Source organism: Emydura macquarii, unplaced genomic scaffold (genome assembly GCF_026122565.2).
Source record: "Emydura macquarii macquarii isolate MOO-44397 ecotype Brisbane River unplaced genomic scaffold, CSIRO-AGI_Emac_v2 contig_2531, whole genome shotgun sequence".
In the NCBI taxonomy this organism is placed as follows: domain Eukaryota; kingdom Metazoa; phylum Chordata; order Testudines; family Chelidae; genus Emydura; species Emydura macquarii.
In genome coordinates, this window is record NW_027132668.1 from 323,675 (window position 1) to 339,149 (window position 15,475).

The 15,475-nt window shown below is 38.3% G+C and overlaps 1 protein-coding gene across 1 annotated transcript in view; it reads right to left on the reverse strand.

Annotated features, from left to right (window-relative positions):
• The window catches only part of AFF3 (ALF transcription elongation factor 3), a 478,617-nt gene that overhangs the window by 107,229 nt on the left and 355,913 nt on the right, over window positions 1-15,475 (reverse strand). Inside the window, exon 10 of the mRNA XM_067563544.1 lies at window positions 13,723-13,774. Within this exon, the coding sequence (XP_067419645.1) occupies window positions 13,723-13,774 (52 nt within the window). The remainder of the gene's footprint in view (window positions 1-13,722; window positions 13,775-15,475) is intronic.

Here is a 15,475-nt window from a genome sequence, read left to right on the forward strand (position 1 = left end):
ACTTGTCCCAGGTACAGTAGCATGTTCTAGATGGAGTGCTTTTGGGATTGGTGACAGGTACTCTGGTCAAATGACTTTGCCACCTCAGGAATATCAGGCAACCAGGATATGAGATGGAGTTTTTCCTAGAGCACTGTCTGTCACCAGACCTTTTGTCCATAGATGAGGATATAAGGAAATCTCTATATGTCATACCCTAAACATCATGACTGTCTTGTCAGGATGAGAGTTTCCTTCTCTGCCTAGACCTTTTGCAGGACAGAAGGAATGAATGGGAAGGGGTGGAATGTTGCATGTCAGCAGGCCTCTCAACCTAACTAAGAACATGCCCGTGGCATAGGGTTGCAGTTTCTAATACAAGGAACAGAATCTAAGGAACCTGATATTTTATAAAAAAAACAGTGAGAGTTCTGTGGCACCTTAAAGACTAACACATTTATTTGGGCATAAGCTTTTGTGGGCAGAAACCCACATTGGATGCACTGAAGTGGAAACTTCAGTTTGGTAGGTATATATACACATACAAGGATGGGTGAGATACATCACAGTGAGGAGGAGAAATGTTAACGAGGTTAATACAATCAGGGTGGATGTGGCCTTTCACAACAGTTGATGAGAATATGTGAATGTCAAAAGAGGGAACATTATTTTTTGTAATGGGCTAGCCACTCCTAGTCTCTATTCAGACCTAGTCTGATAGTATCAAGTTTGCATAAGAGTTCCAGCTCTGCAGTTTCACGCTAGAGTTTGTTTTTGAAGTTTTTTTGTTGAAATATGGCAACTTTCAAGTCTGTTACTGAGTGTCCAGGGAGATTGAAGTGCTCTCCTACTGGTTTTTGAATGTTACCATTCCTGATGTCTGATTTGTGTTCATTTATTCTTTTGCGTAGAGACAGTCCGGTTTGGCCAATGTACATGGCAGAGAGGCATTGGTGGCATATGATGGTATATATTACATTAATAGATGTGCAGGTGAACGAGCTCCTGATGGTGTGGCTGATATGATTAGGACCTGTGATGGTGTCACTTGAGTAGATATGCGGGCAGAGTTGGCAACAGGGTTTGTTGCAAGGATATATTCCTGGGTTAGTGTTTCTATTGTATGGTGTGCAGTTGCTGGTGAGTATTTGCTTCAGTCTGGGGGGCTTTCTGTAAGCGAGGACTGGCCTGCTTCCCAGGGTTTGTGAGAGTGAGGGATCGTCTTCCAGGATAGGTTGTAGATCCTTGGTGATGTGTTGGAGAGGTTTTAGCTGGGAGCTGTAGGTGATGGCCAGTGGCGTTCTGTTGTTTTCCCTATTGGGTCTGTCCTGTAGAAGGTGACTTCTGGGTACCCATCTGGCTCTGTCAATCTGTTTCTTTACTTCCCTACACGGGTATTGTAGTTTTAAGAATGCTTGACAGAGATCCTGAAAGCGTTTGTCTCTGTCTAAGGGATTGGAGCAAATGCGGTTGTATTTTAGGGCTTGGCTGTAGACAATGGATTGTGTGGTGTGTCCTGGGTGGAAGCTGGAGGAATGTAGGTACGTATAGCGGTCAGTGGGTTTTTGGTATAAAGTGGTGTTTATGTGGCCATCACTTATTTGCACTATAGTGTCCAGGAAGTGGATTCTTGAGTGGACTGGTCCAGGCTAAGGTTGATGATGGGGTCAAAACTGTTGACATCCCAGAGGAATTCTTCAAGGGACTCTGATATTTTATAATCTCCATTGCTGGACATGCCTCACTGGGAGCCTACTATCTGAAAGGTCTTTGGGATCATGGCCCGCTGTCCTGGACACAGCTCCAGACATCTCAGTCAATCCACTCTGAGAGATCCTGCAAGATGGGCTGCCTTGATGAACAACAGGCACTGCACATTCCAGTGTGTGGAATAGACATCACCGGAGCTAGCATCTCTCTCCTGGTACATCATTGCTGGATAAACCCTTTTCTTGTGAGAAAAGCCAAGTGCCTCAAGGGCTAGGCCAACAATTGCTATAATGCTCAGGAGTAGTAGATGTGCATACTGATTACAGTGGGTCATGCAGCCTCTTCAATCATGGACATTATGGTAAGGGAATGAGAGGGAGATTGGACTCTGACTATTCTAAAAGATACCTTTGGGGGGGGGGGGGTGTCTATTACCCTTCCCATTCCCTAACTTCCAAGAACAGGAGCAGTTTTGAGAGCAGAAAAGGGCTGACTCCTTTCCTTTCAAGCCTAGACACAAGCTGAGCTCAGCAGAGATGACTGAAGGGTGAAGATGGGATCAACAATGGTGCTCTTTGTTCTATTATTTATTTTCTTATGCTGTGCCCACCATAGTGGTATCTGAATACCTCTGATCTCCTGCTACCTGAATGAGCCTACATCCAGTCCTCCATGCTGGCCCTCATGCACCCCACTGAGAGCAGTCCATCTGCCTCTTGCCAGCTTTGGAAAGATGATCCCAAGTGGTGGCCCTTTCTGGGGAATAGAATGAGTCCAGATGGCAGGCAGAGCAGAAAGAACCGAAAAAGGAGAGGACCATTGATAAATTGCAGGTCCTGGATTCCAGTCTGAGCCTCTTTAAACATGCTGCTGCCTTCATGCTGATCTATGACCTGAACAGAACTCCCTCTGAGACTGTGAGGCAGACAGAGAGTGCAGAGTGAAGAGAAAATAAGGCATGGAAAGCTCTGTGTATTCCAGAAAGCGAGCAGGTGCAGACCATTTTAGATTGCTGGGGCCCCCTCTCACAGAAATAAATGTTTTCAATGAACATTTGCAAATATGTTTGGATACAATTATTTAAAATTTCAATTTGCTTTTCATCTGAATCCCTTAATAAATTTCCCTTCTCATCTGGATTAAGCTGGTGTGATGTAGAAAAAATTGTACAAGGAAAATCATTTGTTGCTTGACTGCAGAACATTCTATCAATGAGACTATAGGAATTGTTCTCTGTGATTTATCATGCTTCTAAATATGTCAGTATTATCTGCTTAACAATAAAAGCAAAGGGGTGGTATTTAATACCATCCATTGCCTGCTGCACTATTTTTAATAGTTTGATTTTGATTGTGCTATTTAATTTGCATTTTATTTTACATCGTTAACATCTTTACTGCGGACAACTTATCCGTCAAGAAAGAAGATGAGAATATGTTAAATGTTCTTCATAATTCCTGGAAGTAAATGATTGCACTGGTTAAAAGAATAAGGACTGAGAAACTAGCTTAAAGTTTGTCACTGAGAAAATGTAAAGATCTTCGCGATTTATCACTATAAAAAATAGAGTGGGTTTTTTTGGCTTAATAGTCTAATTTTTCTTTTGATAAATAATTAAACAATCAAATAATGGGCCAGACATGGATACCTTTACTTACAGCGAGTTAAATCTTACTCCTCTCATAGTCATATTGAAATAAATGAGACAATTCACAAAGTAAGGAACTACACAATACAAGTAAGGATTTCAGAGTTTGGCCCATTGAATTTAAACTTTACTGCTGTGTAGGAAACAGCAAAGAAAAACAGCACTTAGTTGACTCATGTAAAGAAAGTTGAAAAATTAGCCGCAGTATGTTAGATGAATTACTCAGTTTCACTACCTCGACGGTCGCAAATTACCAGGGCCAAGCCAGTTCTGCCTCCTCTTCCCCACCTGAATAGATTATGGATACGTTTAGGACAAAGTTTCATTGATCTGATGATAGCTCATTAATCATTATGAAAAATGTTAACTGTACCCCAAGACTATGAGACAAAACAAGTTTTCTGCCAGCAGTAATCATTTTTAAATTCTCATTCTCTAGAGATTGCATTTCTTCTCTTCATCCTTTATTGGAATGAACTGGTGCTTGGGAACATAATCAGCAGATAATTCAGGTTTCAGTGTGTATTAAATGAGCTACCAAAACTACTTGAAGTATCACAAGTTGCAATCTGTTGTTGAAGGGAAATCAAAGAGGAAATTAAATGTCTTCATTGTAATTGGGACTGAGCAATGAGCTAGCATTGTAATTGACATGAAACAGTGAGCAGAACAAACTGAATGGAGCTGTTGAGACAGAGATCCTGCAGAGTTAACGTGGTCCCAGAAATCCATACATTTTTTATCTAGTGGGAACAGAGCTGCTACATAAACTGCTGATTTTGCATGGATTTTGGAAAACAGGCTACTTAAAGGTACTCAAAAATATTCTGCTGGGCTGGTAAAGGTGTCTGAGACAGAGAAGTCACACACTGAAGTGTACAAACACCTAGAGCATGCACTTTGGCAAGTGAGATCCAGCTAGCTTGTAGTTGGTATGTGCAGATACTCCACTGTCATATTTTACTCTCTTAAGAACTAGCTGCTGGTCATTCATTCAGTAGGTTAAATGTACTGTACCAAATTATGTTCTCTGTTACGCCAATACAATTCGATAGACTTCATTAGGATTGTACTATTGTAAGTGAGAACAGAATTTGATCCATTGCCTCCTTGAACTTTATTCAGTTAACATAATGGATACTCCCTGGGCATAACTGAATTTGGTATATTCCAGTACAGCTTGTTTGTATTCCTCTATTGGTAGGTTCCACCTCAGCCCAGTAATCCGAAGGTCTATGATCATAAGTACAATTATTTGAACTACAGAGTGTGTCTTTGTCCCTTCACTTCAGGGCACTGATACACAGGCAGAACTACATGATGAGGCATTTGCTATTTAAATTAGTATCTGTTGCAAAAGGAAGCAGACACTTAGATAATTATACTTCAATTTCTATTAAAATATTATTAGTAAATTTTAGATGAATTGACCCTAAACCTGTGTTGACAAAAGCTGTCAAAACTGATAGGAGTTTAGTTGTATTCCGATATTATTAGAATATACAAAAGCTTGGGAGTCATACCAGATCAGATGTCCTTTCATGAGGCTTGACAGTCAGACTTTACCTTTTTTGCACTGCCTGTATTTAGGTGGTGGTGAGGGGGGGCTTTCATCTTTCTTTAATTCCCACCCCCCTTTTTTTTTCTGTCTTTTTTTTGAAGAGCAGAAACACAATTTTTCTGATATAAAAGGCCAGAAGGGTCCACTGTGATCATCTACTCTGAACTCCTTAACACAGACCACAGACTTCCTTGAATTAATTCCTGCTTCAAGTTCAATAGCTATGGCTGAATTAGAGCATATCTTTTAGAAAATCATACAATCTTGATTTAAAAATTGCCAGTCATACAGAATCCACCACAACCCTTGGTAAGTTGTTCCAATGGTTAATTACACTCACTGTTAAAAATTTGCACCTTGTTGCTAGTCTGAATTTGTCTAGCTTCAACTTCCAGCCATTGGAAGTTATATCTTTGTCTGCTAGACTGAGAAGCCATATATTATCAAATTTCTGATCCCCATGTAGGTATTTATAGACTGAGATCAAGTCACCCCTTAAACTTCTCTTTGATAAGCTACATAGCTCCTTGGTGAAAAGTTCCAGAGGGATAGCCGTGCTAGTCTGTATACATCAAAAACAACGAGAGTTCTGTAGCACCTTAAAGACTAACAAATTCCTGCAGGCATTAGCTTTTGTGGGCTGCAACCCACTTCATCAGATGCATGAAGTGGAAATCAAAGATAGGAGGTATATATATACATCCAAGGGTAAGAAACAACAATGGGGAGGGCAAGTGCTAACAAAGTCAATTCATTTAGAATAGATTAGGCCTATTTTTTTTTTTTTAGTCATTGCCCCAATTGTCAGGAGAGAAGAGAGAAGACAACAGGTGAAATCCTGGCTTCACTGAAACCAATTGCAAAACTCCCACTGACCTCAATGACTGCAGGATTTCACCCAAGGCCCTTTTCCTGGAGAGATTACAATAGTGGTTCTCAAATGTCTTTTGACAATCTGCCAGATGGATCCTTCTCCATGTCCCTTTACAACATGTCCAATTGCAGTTGTTAGTATGACTCCTTTCTTCTGTCATTTTTGTTATTGCTTTTCCTTTTCTGTTTGTTATTTTTATTCCTTCTTGTCTTTTCTCTTTGTCTTGTGTTTTCTTTTTTCTTTCTTCTCTTTGACACTTATTTAGCTGACTCTGTCTCTGCTCCCTGCTGTCACCCTTCTGGTACCTCTGACCTTCCTCCTTATACTCCCACTCATGCTGAGGAGGGTCATTCTGGTACCACCCCAAGCCTGAGTTAAATACACAGGAGTAGAGAAGTGTAGCTTGGCTGCAGCTGGAGTCTTTTACCTTGTATATATAGGCTGCTCCCACAGACAGTTCCTGTAGGGGGATACAGAGAGATGGGGGAAGAAAGGAAGATGGATGGCTTTCAAGCAGCTGCCTGCTATCTTATCTGCAGACATGGCAGCACTTTTGCAGTGAGTGTGAGAGGTAGATCTGGGGTTTTGCAGCTTCTCTCAGCCACGCTCATCTTCTCTGCCCTATGCCTCTTCCTAAGTAGTCTATTGCCTCTTGAGGGAGGGCTCACTCCTCCAGCACAGGAAACATTGGCTTACACTAAATAGACACAGATAAATAAGAGTTGGTTGATGGAATGCAGCAGCACGCAAGCAACTGAGTGGTGGAGTTAGCTCATGCCTTGTAAGTGCCATATTTTAAAAAAAAGTTATTTAATTATAATTATTTATTACTGCTTGTTAACAATTGGAGATGAAGGGGGAGAAGGACATGAGAGATGCAGTGGCTGATTACGTGGCTTTAGAGGAGATGACAGAGAAATGGTAGGTGCAGGGGCTAATTTGTGAAGGGCTTTGATTTAAATTTGATGTAGAAGTCAAGGGAAAAGAAGTAAAAGGATTTAGTGTCTGATCTAAAACCTTTTAAAGTCAGCAGGTGCTGCTGAATTGACTTCATTGGGTTTTGGATCAAAACCTTCGTGCCATGGGCTGGACATGGTCAGATAGCTGGCAATATAGATCATTTCAGGGGAAGAGTTTTGGATACACTGAAAGAAGACAAGGCCAGGTTTCCAAAAGCCAGAGATGAGAATGTTGCGGTAGGCACGGTGAGAAATCCTCAGGATTGGACAACAGTTATGATAGTGGTAATGGACAGAATTTGGAGATGTTGCAAAGAAACAAGTTTATTTAGCAACAGCAAGAGTGTGAGGAGAGAAGAAAGATGTGCTTGTATTTGTTTATTTTACAGTCTATTTTTAAGTGTTTGCTACTAGAGAAGAACCTAAATCAGGACACCATATATTGTGAACCTCCCCAAACTTTGGGAAAGTCTGTGATTTAGGCCAATTTCTCATTTAGGTTATCATTGTCAGTCATGGCAACAGCATTCAGATTTTAGAGCTTGATCCTGCCTTCCATACACTGAATCTGATTTTGTAAGACAGGCCGTGATGTGAGCCAAGTTTGGTAGGATCAGACTGCACTCTTATGTTGTCTTATCTGTCAGTTTCAGCGAGACAATCTTGTTTTTCTTGTCATTCCTTGCTAAAGTGCAAATATAGATGTCACAAAGCTTTTAAAATCAATGCTGGCACACCACAGCGTTGCTGAAAATTGGCAACACTGACTTACTTAAATCTTGTTCCAGATTTTAGTTTGATTTTATGCCAAAAGGATCATTCCTTTAATATACAGATAATAATGGACTTACCCTGGGTAAGTGAGGTTCATATTAATAAAGAGGGTAATTTTTTCCAATCAAGAAATATAGTCACATTATCTATAGAACAGAAGGATGAGCAAACCAGTGCAGATTAATTAAGGGCTGACCTGAGACTTCACCCATCCCTCAAAGCAAACATTTTTTTATTTCCATTTTTGCTCCTCTCTGCTCTTCTCGGTTCAGCTCACGATCAGAAGCAGATGTGCCAAAATACCAGGAGATAGGTTTCTTGTACTATCCAGAATGATCATGAACAGATTGTTCTCAAAGAAAGGGTGTTTTTTGTTTATTGTTTTTACAAGTTTCCCAGAACCTCTTTGAGAACCAAATTAGTTTGAAAAGGACAGATAGGTTTTGATTAAGCATTTGGATTTGTTGTGTTTTTGAACAATCCTATCTCCAGTGAAATGAAAGGCAAAACTAATAAATAAATTTAATAATAAAATTAATATTGATAGACAGTCTTCAAAATATTTGGAGACTTGGGGTCTGAATCTGAATGATCACTTGTTTCCAAACCTTTAAACCCAGGTCTGATGTTGAGAAGATGTTTGTTTTGTGTTTTTTCTAGGACTGACTGTTCTCATCTCTTCGCTCATTTTCATTCCTGGTAAGACACTAAGTACAGCACCAATGAAGAAGTGCATAAAGAGAGTACTATGCTGAAATGACCACCTGTGTGTACATTCTCTGGACATGGCTTATACATATGCAATTAGCATCATCTTATGCAAGATATTGACTAAAAATAATTCTGAAGATTAACAGATCATTGCATGGCCCTGTTCCAGTTTACCGAATGGATCTGTTTTCTCTATATGTACCTGGTTGTGCTCTGTGATTGGCTGATATTAGATTTTATAAAGCCCCATAATATCATCTGAGATCTTATGGCAAAAACACCTGTAACCACTTTGCTCCCAGTTTTGGAACTCCTTACACATTGAAATAAGTAATTGTTTCAAAATACCAGGGACTTTTAAATTCAAATGTAGAAGCTGTATTTACTTACATTTATTTAGCTTTGTTAAAAAATGATTTGCCTCTGGAGAAGTTTACATGGATGGCCTTTTTTTTCATAAAAAATTTTAACTTTGTATTGATTGTGAATGCATGTCTAGAAATGCAAGAAATAGTTTTGTATGGTAATGTAGGCTGTAGTAAAACATATTCACAAGCACAGCTTGAGGACTCCTAAAAACAAATTATTTCCTGCTGGGGGATATATAGTTGTATTGATTGTGATTGACTGACTAGACTAATGTCCTATTGCTTCATTCACAAGGATAGAAAAGAACTGCTAGTTTTCAACTAGCGTCTAACTCCTATGCTACTAAGAATCCTGACAGCAGCTTATTCATTTTGGATGCTTTGCTTTAATGCAATATTTTAGATGAAAGGAAGCTTACATTTGTACAAGTCTAATACTGGAGTGTGATCCTGCAGTGTCTGTCTATTCCTATCAGTTCCTAAAGAAGGCAGCTACTGACATTTAAAAGCTGCTCTAATTTTTCCTTTCGTGTAACTTACATAGGCAAATTAATATATTAAGCAGTGTTTGAGATAATCATTCACTGATTACCTATGTACCCTGTATATAATTCTTCGATCTTCATAACATATTATCTGCTCTTGCTAAGAGATGGCCATATTATTATTAATCAAAGTATTAAAACTCAGTTCTTTTCTTCTAAGCTACACCAGGAGTTTGAGTTTGGAGCCACGTCTCTCAGATCGGGTTCCGATTGCTTCTTTGACTTCTGTTTAGACAATTTTACAAAATTTTGGCAGGAATCAAGAGCACATACCAGGGTGTTGGCTTTTATGAATCCTTTGGGATGTGAAAGTCAAGATGACTGGATGAACTTTGGTTACATATTCCAGACAAGCACAATGACTCTATTTATTCAGAGTTGGCAGCCTGAATGTAGATTGACTCTGTGGGTAATAAATTTTCACAGCCACAAAACTTCAGCAACAACCAACCTGATCCTGAGCAGAAAAATGCATTCAAGGAAACAGACTTGGGTTGCAAAAATATATTAGATTATTATTCCATGTATGTATGGTAGTTAGTTAATGTATCTGGCCAATGATTGACATGAATTGCATAAGTGAATTCAGAGTGTTTTTTTCGTTAAAGGCTCCGCTTTCTGTTAGGAAATTTTCAGATTGTAAAAGGACAAAAAGAAAAAATGAATTGTTCACATTACAATTGGCAATCTCCTTTTAATATTACACCCAAGACTGATTTAAGTTATCCAGTGACCTCTACAATGAAGAGCAGAGAATTCTAATGGGAATGTTTCATGTGCCATTCCACACTTCAGGGAACCAAGAGGCAATTCAGTACTCTGAACAATCTTAAGTACAGTTTTGACATCTTCATGCTACAAAGCATCAGACACTTTCTGAGAGATATGATGACAAAATTATTACTCTATGAATTATAAATCAAAAGGAAGTGGCTCTTTAACTTGTAGATTTATGTTAACTACCAAGCTATCTGTTAATTGTGTGCTCTTTAGATATTGATTGGGGATTAAGAGGTGAATTTTCTTCAATGTGTGTGAAATAAAATATGCCATCAGGAAATTTTCCTTCTACATATTAGATCCTATGATCACTGCCTGTAAAATTAAAACGATCAGTTTAAATGGATAAACTATGCTCATTAAAGGAGAAAAATACATTTATGTAATTAAAATTGACTGTCTAATATGTGTGGATAATGTAATTACTACAGACTCGCTTACACACACACTCTGTTCAATACCATTCTCTTCTGCCTCCTCCATTTCTCCGAAGTCTGTGAATCTTGCCTATTATAAGCCCTGGAACACTGTCCACGTTCAACAATGCCTTGTCCTCTCTTCTACTGAAGTTCTTATTCATGAATCCATTTCCCATGTTAACTTCTCATTCTCTCTTGATCATTCACATTCTCTCTTTGACACAATTCTCCAAACATCAGTGTTGAAAATGTGACAGCTCTTCTCCTCACCTATATAACCTCTGAATTTTTCATTGACTTCAGATACAAAATCTCCCTCAAAATCTTTGCATTCTTGTTTAAAAAAAAAAAAAAATCTTTTTTGTAAATCATCTTAAAAAAACTACACCTTTCTAATTCTCGTAAAATTTCCTCTCAATTAATTAAGGGATTACAATTATTCTAAAGGATAATAACTATTAGTTATATAAAACTGCAGTTCATTCATGTATTTTTCTCAGTCCCCATTCCTTCACCTCAAATGTGAGAATAATGGGTAAGATAAGAGTCATGGAATAGGAAGTAAAATAGGCTTCTGAGTAAAAACATGGTAAACAGCAGGGGACAAATGTCAGCTACAGGCATGGGACCAAGCCATGAAGTTCAGATGGAGAAACGTAGTTGTAAATTGTGAATCTGGCTGGAGACGGTGTGGGTCTGAATACTCTCATTTAGGCCCATCTCTTGCTAGCCAGATGATAATTTCACTTGTTGAGGAGAAAAATAGTAAATTATTAAAGATTATTTTGTATTACAATAGTGCCTGAAGCTCCAATGGAAATCAGGGCCCCATTTTGCTAGACATTGTATAACAACACAACAAGAAACAGCCCATTTCCTGAGGATCTTATGATCTAAGTATACAGCACAGACAATGCACGGGAGTAAAGAACTATTATTTTCATTTTACAAACGAGGAACCAAGACATGAAAAAATTCAGGAACTCAACTCCGTCTCCTGAGGCTCAGTCCAGAGTCTTAACCAGAGACCAACTCTCCATTGCGAACAGTTTTAAGAAATCAATTGTTCATAATATATACAAACAATTTAGGTGAAGATATTCAAAACAGGGGACTAGTTCCTCAGCCCTGCTGCAGCTGACTTATACTTCTTTGGTGACACACAGCAGCCATAATGCTGTCTTAAGCATCTAGTGGCAGAGAAATTCTTGGGTGGCATAAAGGGTACTTCTCCTGGCCCCTTGTATAGAATGTATATCTAGGGAAAGGGGAGAAGGTCAAGGGATTTCTACACTTCCACACATGTACAATGTTCCCTCATTGCTGAATGGCCCCTGGAGGCCATAGGGAGATTAATATAAGTCAGAACACTCTGGAGGTCGCTCTAATTTACACTGAGGAACATCTTAGTTTCTGGCCACCCATGTGACTGGTGGGAAAGAAGACAAAAGGAGCATCAAGCACAGCTCAGATGCATCCCAAAATTGGGGCCAAATCTCCAGGATTTCTGACATATTTACTCTCCCTCCCAGTTTAATTATTAAGGAACAATGATGCAAGAAGATTCTATAGGATATTGATGATTTAGCTAACTGGTCCTGCAGATGGCAAAAGGAGAAGGTCTCTAAAAATATAAAATAATTAGTCTGCGAAGAAGGAACCACTCCAGGGAAGATGTGCTAAATGGAGCTATCTTCCAGCACACCGATCAGGAAAAGTCATTGAAAACATTAATGCACTGCACAGTAATAGTTAAAAAGCTAAGAGGATATTGGGTTGTATATTCAGAGAGACAGCTTATACAAAACAAAATGGTGATGCTATAATATTCTATCTATTGGACAGTACTTAGTAAGTTGGGCTAACATTCACAAAACCAGTTGCTGAGCCATGGGAAAGGTATTATTAGATTGGAGATGTTGCGGCACAGGGAGAAAAAGATGCCCGGCCTGTGGAAGTAGGCAGGAATTAACAGCCATTTCTTTTTCCCAAAATGTATTAAGTTCTTATCCCCTGAATTCCTCAACTAACATACAGCTGCCTATTTTCTACCATTTTCAGAAACTGCCACCCTGTACCATGTTTCCATGATTCCAAATTGAGACTCATCTCTTCTTCCTTAACTCAGTGATTTACTGTGACTCCTAAACCCTAACTTTGTCTCCTAAAACACACAAATCCTAGTCCTTGAACCTGACAAATTCCCTGTGCTCAGTTACTGTTCCCAAAACATTCTCTTTGTCCCTTATTTCACTTCGCCCTAGTCTTTCTATATACCGTACATGAAATTGTCTAGACATGCAAGAAAAGTAATTAACTCTGAAGTGTTTCAGGAGCCCTTGTACGTAATACATTAAACAAAAAGAAATGTTATAAAATACAGTAAGTAATTTTAATCCATGCACTGAATCTTCTTACCACCCAACTGCTTTATGCAAAATTGGTGAAATATTAGTTTATCTAAAACAAATATCAAAAGATTTTGACTTGTTTATAGTTTGGAGTGTGTTTTAAAATACAGACACTGAGGTTACGTCTAAACTATGAGCTAGAGGTGTCATTTTTAGTTTGTATAAACATATACTCGCACCAGCTCTCATTGAGTGAGCGCACTAAAAACCAGTAGTGTAGCTGCAGTATCATGGACAGCATGGCATGAGCTACCTGCCCCAAGTACATATTCATGGGTTAATACTCTGGGTGGTTAGCCCCTGCTGCTACTCATTGCTGTCTGTGCTACTGCAACTACACTACTACTTTTAGTGCTCTGGCTCAATACGAGCTAGCATGACTATGTCTACATGAACTGGGAATCACACTCCTCGCTCCAAGTGTAGATGTAGCCTAATTAAAGAGAAATTGAAAGCAATGAGATCAATCTTTTCACACCTGAGTGCCTAAAGTTACACACTACCTAAATCCATGTACCAACATGTAAGTGGCCTGGGTGTTAGAAGTACTGAGCTCCTGCCAATCCCATTGACTTCAATGTCAGATGCAGGAGCTGAGCACCTTTTGAAAATCAGGCCATTTTTATTTTTGGTGCCAGATATAGATTTAGGATCCTTCCTTTGGACACCCAGGTTTGAAGATTTTCGCCTGAATCTTTGATACAGAATTCTTTTTTATTTAAAAAACAGACTTCTCCAAAAATATTTCTGCATTGATTCAAGCTAATAAATCAAGAACAGTGTAGCACATTTCCATTAAACACAGTAGTTAAAACAAACAACCTGGCATGAAACAAGCACATCTGTTATTCCGTTTACAGTACTTGGAATTATTTTCATAACCCCTACACATACTTTAAAAAGTAATAGCGTAATATTACTTGAATAAATCAGTCTTGGTATTAAACATTCTATAGATTACATTTGAATTCAGTAGCTCTTACCTGGTCATTCTCTTCCTCATCACTACTTAACTTGAGGTCATCTTCTAGCATTCTAGAGAACGAATAATAGAAAAAATACATTTTAATTAACCAAAATAATTAGATTTGAGGTATTATATTTGTTGCTGTAAAATTTTAATAATGTGTTTCTGGAAACAAAAATTATTTTGCAATAATTTACCCAGTTACTGCATATAAATGACATTCTCCTTAAAATTATTTTTCACCAGCAGTTACCAACTAGTTTAACACATTGCTTACTTAATATTTGAGGGAACCAATTGTTTACTACTATAGTAATGGATTTTGAGAAGATTATTATAATTAGCAGCATTGAGTGACAGACACTGAATGCTATAAAAGAAAATTTTTGATGCCGACAGGTGGGCATTCCCTAACAGAGGAAAATATTACTCCATTAGGCTCAGAACTTATGGAGTGCTTTCTAGTAGATATTTACACTGGCAATATTGTGGCATCAAATAAGACTCACCTCATATTTCCCAAAAGCCATTTTTTGTTCTATTACAGGCTTGAATCAAGGCTGATTTATTGATTGATATAATTAAAACAATAATATAATGCCGCAGTGCTCAGAATAATCCACAATTAGTTCCTTATCACTTGAAACTAGAAAAGAAATCCCTTTTTCTAATGGGGATTTCACACCCTTTCCACCAAAACACCATCAAGATATTTTAATTTGCTTGAAAAACAAAGGAGCTTGTTTTTAACCTCTTAGAATTTTATTGAAACCTAGAGTTAAATAACTAGCAGTTAAAGGAATTTAGGAGGTCTGAAGACTTTCCCCAGTATTTGAAAGGTCTCCAATGAAGGGACCCTATTATAAAAAAAAATTAAAAAAAAAAAGTCTGTAATAGTAGTGTTGGAAAAGTAACTAATTTTTCTTGTTGTCTGGGAAAAGTGAATCTGTAATTTAGTCTGAAATCCAAAAGAAAGTTTTGTGAACAATTTAAATGCATTCTGTGATGTGTGTGGTCCCCAGAGTGTAAATATATAAAGGAGACATATGTAATCATTTCAAACCACCTCCTTGTACTTGTGCCTAATCTCACGAGGAGGTGGCTGAAAAACTGAATTCTTAAATGGGTAACAGGATGTATGTTTCACGAGATCACATAGAAGGCAAAGGAACACCATATCCAAAAGGAGCACACAATAAGACATACATCCACTGACATCACTGGAGTTTACCACTACAGCTACAGTACAAAGAGAACCTCATTTTAGGAGAAATAGCTTGGTTCCAGCTTCCAGGTTAATCCATGCTCTTTGTAAGGTTAGAAAGGCTACACCTAATACTAGTACAGTGGAAAATTGGACTGTAAGGTGGGAACTCTTATTATCCCACAGTCTAATTAATCCTGTTGCTGTTTTTTCTGGATTTACTGCTACTTATTCAAAGGTTCTTTTTCTGTGGTAGAGATTTAAAACTCAAGTGTCAGTTTCAGCAAAATCTGGATGCAAACTCGGACTCCACAGTGATAGGTGCTATACAAGAACTCAGGATACGTAAAGAGCCCAAGAGTGGCTCCCACTTAAATCAGTGAGAGTCTTATATCTATATTGTCTTGTTGTATAACCATTCTTCAGTAAAGTCTAGACAGAAATGATGACAACCAAAACATGAAAAGTATAATAGTAATTCCCCAAAGTAATTCCCAACATCAGCAGTACATGGAGAAGTAGCAATCAAAATACTTTGGCAAAAATATTTGCTATCAGTTGATAA